Here is a 5299-nt window from a genome sequence, read left to right on the forward strand (position 1 = left end):
AATCTGCGGTCCTTGTAACTGCCACAAAACTGAACACGCACGTCGGAGCAAGCACCAGCCTGTCCACAATTTTATTAATTTATGTATACAAATATATACATTTGTAGCCTTTAGGCTCTCAATATAAAAATAAGTTAGAAACATAAATATGCATGGGTGTAATACTCTACAGTCTATGGTTGACATTGGCATAGCCTATCTTTGATTGGCTCTATATGTCCACAGGGCCGACAGTTTTTTAAGGTGTGAACTAAGTTAGTTTTTGATTCATTTCAATTGAAATTGCTGCAGTATGGGCCGTGCCGGACCTGCCGACCATTCTGTAATCCTCCAGAAGTGGCAGCTCACTAGGTCGCCCCGTAACCCAAACCACTACTAAAGTGTGCTGTGCACTTTCATTTCCTTAATTTCTATAGTGCTTCATAAAGCACACTGAAACAGGCCTTACTGTAGGCCCGATCCAGAGGAAATGGGAGCAGAATCAGAGAGCTATCAACGTCTCACAGGAGACTATTCATTACAACCGACAGCACACTCCTAGGATGTGAGTGGAGCTGGAAGGGTTTCAGCTGTCTAGAAGGAGGAGGACGTCATCGCTGGTTCACAAAGCAGAGCGAGTGTCCACCATGCAGCTGTGGTGGTAAGGTGGAGGTCCAGTCTGGCTCTGAGGTGGCGGTCCAGTCTCTCTGGTGGTGTTGGTTGGAGGTCCAGTCTAGCTCTGAGGTGGAGGTCCAGTCTGGCTCTGAGGTGGAGGTCCAGTCTGGCACTTAGGTGGAGGTCCAGTCTGGCTCTGAGGTGGAGGTACAGTCTGAGGTAATCCGCTCCACTCAGAGGAGGAACTCGAGTGCTACAACCACTTATCTGCCAAATGACTCATGCGTGTCTTGTGTTTGTCTGGCTGCATTGTTTTAAAAAAACAGCATGTTGAACTAGTACTAGCTGGGCGACCGAACTCTCTCTATCTGTAATGCTTTGTGTCTGTAAGGAAAGGAATAAAATCTTCTGTCGCTATGACGACTCCATGACAACGGGAACCGTGCCTTTATGGTGGATCATTTATATGGAACCTTTATGGTGTGTAAAATTCCCTTAACCTCCATCAGCATGTATAAAAAGATAAACTCACAGACACACAAACATGACACAAACACACGTTCAGACTCACACACACAATGCAAACCAGCCTACACACTGAAACACACACGACACACACAAAGCTCTTTGTGAAGAAGAATATTGACACATTGTGTAATAAAATAGATAGCGTCTGTTGAGACAAACCTTTATTGTCTTTTGACTGACAAACAAACATTCATAAGTAGATAACTCCATGGCAGAAAAAAGCCCATCCAAAAGGCACGTCCAGGAATAAAATAAAGATTTCAAATCTGATCAGAAAATATTTGTCCTTTTAAAACCGTATCATAAATAAGGAATGTGAGACAATTATACGCCGCAAAATAAAAATAAAATACAAATAAATATTTCTAAATAAGCCGATCTAGTGAGCCACTGTAGGAATGTTTTAAAGGTTAATATTGCTTTGAGTTCAGGTCAAGGTAAACCTTGACATAACTAAAATGACTATGTAAGGAAGATTTGGATTGAGTTTAAAACTCTCATATTTAATTAACATGAAATATCAAAATAATGCTATAAGTCGATGTGTTGCCCAGAGCAAGAGCTGCCTTAACGAGACACCCTGAGGAGAATAGCGGTTTGATGACCCTGAATAACTGACATAAGCAAATGAGATGGTTGGCAGAAGTCGTTTGCAGCTTCCCTAAAATGATTCCACAAAACTCCTCCTGGACGCGTGTGGAAGTCCCCTGAGCCTTTAGCACAGACAGACCCCGGAGTGAGCCACGGATCAAAACAGGCAAACAGACGGCTGCTCTTAAAAAGAGAAACGATCTCCTCCACAGACTTTAAATGGCGCTCGTTAATTTTAAAGAGCAATGGAGAAGCAATCATTTGATCCCCTTTTTCTACAAACTTGTCTTTTAACTGAAAGCTACTTTTTTCAATGTGAAGATGTTGTTGTGAATACGTTTCAAAAGGACCCTGCTGGCCGTTAATCCTTTCCACGTGAGGGTCCGAACGCGGGAGGCCCATTGAGGTGACGTCTCTGGGAAGAGACGGGAAGGCTGCAGGTGATAGGCACTGCATCTGTTGAATTAAAAACATTTCCTCACAGTCCTTTGAGTGAGCAAGCTAGGCGTGGAAAAATGCACATCCTGAAACAAATGGATATGTAATATCCATTATGGGATTGATATTTATTTTCATTCATGGTGAGGAAGCAGTCCATGAGTGGACTTGATTAAAGCAAAGCTTTGTTGTCGTAGTGAACGGGCATTCGAGTTCCGAGCAAGGGTCAGATCGATTCTCGCCGATTCCCTTTCACAATATTGCAGATCGTATTGAACCGACTAATTCACAGACCTACACTCACATGCACACACACACACACACACACACACACACACGCACGCACACACACACGGCCTCACGCTACGACAGATGGTACATGTAGCCCAGGGGGGCCGAGTACAGTCCCAGGGGGGCGAGGGGCCACAGGGCTCTGTGGGGGCCCTGGTGGTGCCCGTGGTGGTAGGCCGAGTGTGTGTGAGCGTGTCCGTACAACGACATGGCACCAAGGGGCAGGGACAGCCTGAAGCCGCTGTGCAGGGCCCCCGCCGCACGCGCCGCCACCACTGCCGCCGTTTTGGCGTCGGCGGCCATTTTGAGTTTTTCCAGCTCGGCCTCCTGGAGCCGCTTGGCCTTGGCGCGGCGGTTCTGGAACCAGATCTTCACCTGGGTCTCGGTGAGCGCCAGCGAGGACGAGAACTCGGCGCGCTCGGCGATGGACAGGTACTGCTTCTGCCTGAAGCGGCGCTCCAGCGCCAACAGCTGGGCGGTGGTGAAGGGGGTCCGCGGCTTACGGTTGGTCTTGTGTTTCCTCAGCGGGCAGCTGGGGCTCACCAGACCTGGGTGGGGGGGGGGGAACCAGTTAGGACCACCGTTCAAAATAGAAAGATAGATAACACTTTGAACATAAAATAAAAACTAGCTTTCATATTCTTTATATTTAACTGACGTTAAAGCATTAAACAAGGAAAGGTTTTGACTTTTTAAATTAAACAAACCCAAAAGCCGGTAAATCAAGGTTATATATTGATTCGTTTTCTAATGTATCTCATATCAAAGCATTAACCAAGGAAAGTTTGGACTTTTTAAATTTAAAAAACCCACAAGCCAAGACTCAACAAAACAACAATTCAAATGTATCAATCTAAATAGAAAACAACATGTTTTACTCAAATTTAATTTTCAAAAAACCATTTCAATACTGGGCTCTTGAATCAAGAGCATGGGCATCTATATTTTTACAAGATGATTCTAGTATCTAGCAACAAAATCTCTTACACAATAAAAACCTTTCATTGTTGAAATGTGTATGTAAAGCAACGATTAGAGATTGATTGTACCAGTTTATGAGCACAGTCGGTAGTTATAATCATCTAAATACTCCTACTTCACGCCTCCACCTGACCACCTATACCAACATGTTGGCCGCTGTGCTCCTTAAGGAGTTGAGGAGTAACCGTCATATCTCCAATTAACCAACAACTATTTATAATCCTCGACAAAAACTCCCAAAAGTGGTGGTAGCCAGGCCTACTTACCGGTTTGGGACGAGAAAGTGCCGTTTATGATCCAAGCTGCACAGTCGTCTGACTCCGACGTCTCGGACTTCACCGGAGATGTCGGGACCGACACAAAGTGCTTTGGGTTCCCCTCGGCCGCACCGTAGTGTTCCCCGCACAGGGAGTAGGAAGAGCTTCGGCCAGTGTGGACTAGGTCCGTCGGCGAAGGTCCGTCCCCGTGTTTCCCGCCGGTGAGCCCGACGCAGTGGGGGGGACTTCGGCGCGTCCTGCTGCCGGACATGAGAGCCTCCACGCTGAACGGATGGCGGCTCAGCGCTGGACTTTTACTATCCCCCAACGTCCTCTCTGTCGAATCCAGCCGTGTGTCTTCAGGAGAGCCGAGCTCCTCGCCGCCACTCGCATTGACACGGGAGCCCATTCGAGATTCCGCAGAAATAAAAGTAAAAAGATCAAATAAAAACACACAAAAGTTCAAATCCAGCAAAATAAAGCCAGCGCCCGAGTTAAGCGATGGCTCCGAAAAAAGTCAGGTGGTCCTCCTCCTGGGTTAGGTGTGAAGTCAAATGGGCGACCGGTGCTGTCAAGTGCGCGTACTCAGGGAACAGGTCAACGGTGACCAATCACTGCCGCCCTGAAATGTTGTCGGAGGTACGGAGAGCCCTCCTGCTGTGTTTGGCCGTCTGCATTCTGATTGGCTTCCGAAAGCGCACAGGACTTTGGAGAGCAATGGTCGAATGTCAAACTCCACTGCTAGAGATAGTTCAGCCTGCCGCCTCACGGGGCAGCAGGCTGAGGCTCTCTCTCTCTCTCTCTCTCTCTCTCTCTCTCTCTCTCTCTCTCTCTCTCTCTCTCTCTCTCTCTCTCTCTCTCTCTCTCTCTCTCTCTCTCTCTCTCTCTCTCTCTCTCTCTCTCTCTCTCTCTCTCTCTCTCTCTCTCTCTCTCTCTCTCTCTCACACACAGACTTGATTTAGTTAGGCTACTGCTGAACAAATCAGCAGAACTAAAGGGTGCTGGGGTGAGGGTCTTTTCGTTATTAATAACTTACTTTATAGTTTTCATTCAAAGAAATGTTTCCTTGAAGCTGAGCACAGTTCAATAAATATATTTGCCGTTGCCAGGCTCCACCCAAGTTTTGAAAGCAACGAATTAGGCTATATGTCTTCCTTGAATGTCACTTCATTATAGGCTATCTATTTATTTTTCAAATCACAAGGTCTTGTCACCCACATGTCGCATGTTAGGCCTTTTAGATCGACTAAAGTTCTGCGTTGTGAGCATTATATGTGGTGAGCATATACTTACTTTATATTACTTTTTGGTTGTAACATAACATGTTGGTTGAGAAATTGTTACAATTTTAAAATAAGCAATCTGTAACAGTTAAAACCGTCAGTTAAAACCATGTTCACTGTTTCTGACTGTTTTCCTGCTTGTTGGCGGGGAGATGGAAACTGCCCATTTTTAGCACAGCTAGCCAGATGCTATTTCCGAACATCACTCTACAAACAGAGGGCATGTATAATCCATCTAAACGTAACTTTCTGCCTATTATTTTACCTTTCATCCAACATTGATTATACATTGATTAGGGCCCCATGTGAATCTTTTTTTGGAGTTCTGACTTCAAA

The 5299-nt window shown here is 45.7% G+C and overlaps 1 protein-coding gene across 1 annotated transcript; it reads right to left on the bottom strand.

The window, feature by feature from the left end:
• Positions 1-1309: 1309 nt before the first annotated feature.
• On the bottom strand, positions 1310-4334 carry LOC307077459 (homeobox protein MSH-D-like). The gene is made up of 2 exons (XM_079738888.1): positions 3690-4334; positions 1310-2990 (listed from the first exon to the last, which is right to left on the bottom strand). Exons 1-2 carry the CDS (start codon positions 4087-4089, stop codon positions 2515-2517), a joined length of 876 nt encoding a protein of 291 aa, XP_079595014.1. The 5' UTR covers positions 4090-4334; the 3' UTR covers positions 1310-2514.
• Positions 4335-5299: the final 965 nt, after the last annotated feature.

Source organism: Pollachius pollachius, assembly GCF_949987615.1.
Source record: "Pollachius pollachius genome assembly, chromosome: 6".
Lineage (NCBI taxonomy): Eukaryota > Metazoa > Chordata > Actinopteri > Gadiformes > Gadidae > Pollachius > Pollachius pollachius.

Bases quoted from the DNA above. Each gene is read 5' to 3' on its own strand.
- LOC307077459 (XM_079738888.1), bottom strand. From the start codon at position 4,089: ATGGGCTCCCGTGTCAATGCGAGTGGCGGCGAGGAGCTCGGCTCTCCT. The intron at 2,991-3,689 runs GTAAGTAGGCCT...CCCCCCACCCAG, and splicing joins CACTTTCTCGTCCCAAACCG to GTCTGGTGAGCCCCAGCTGC.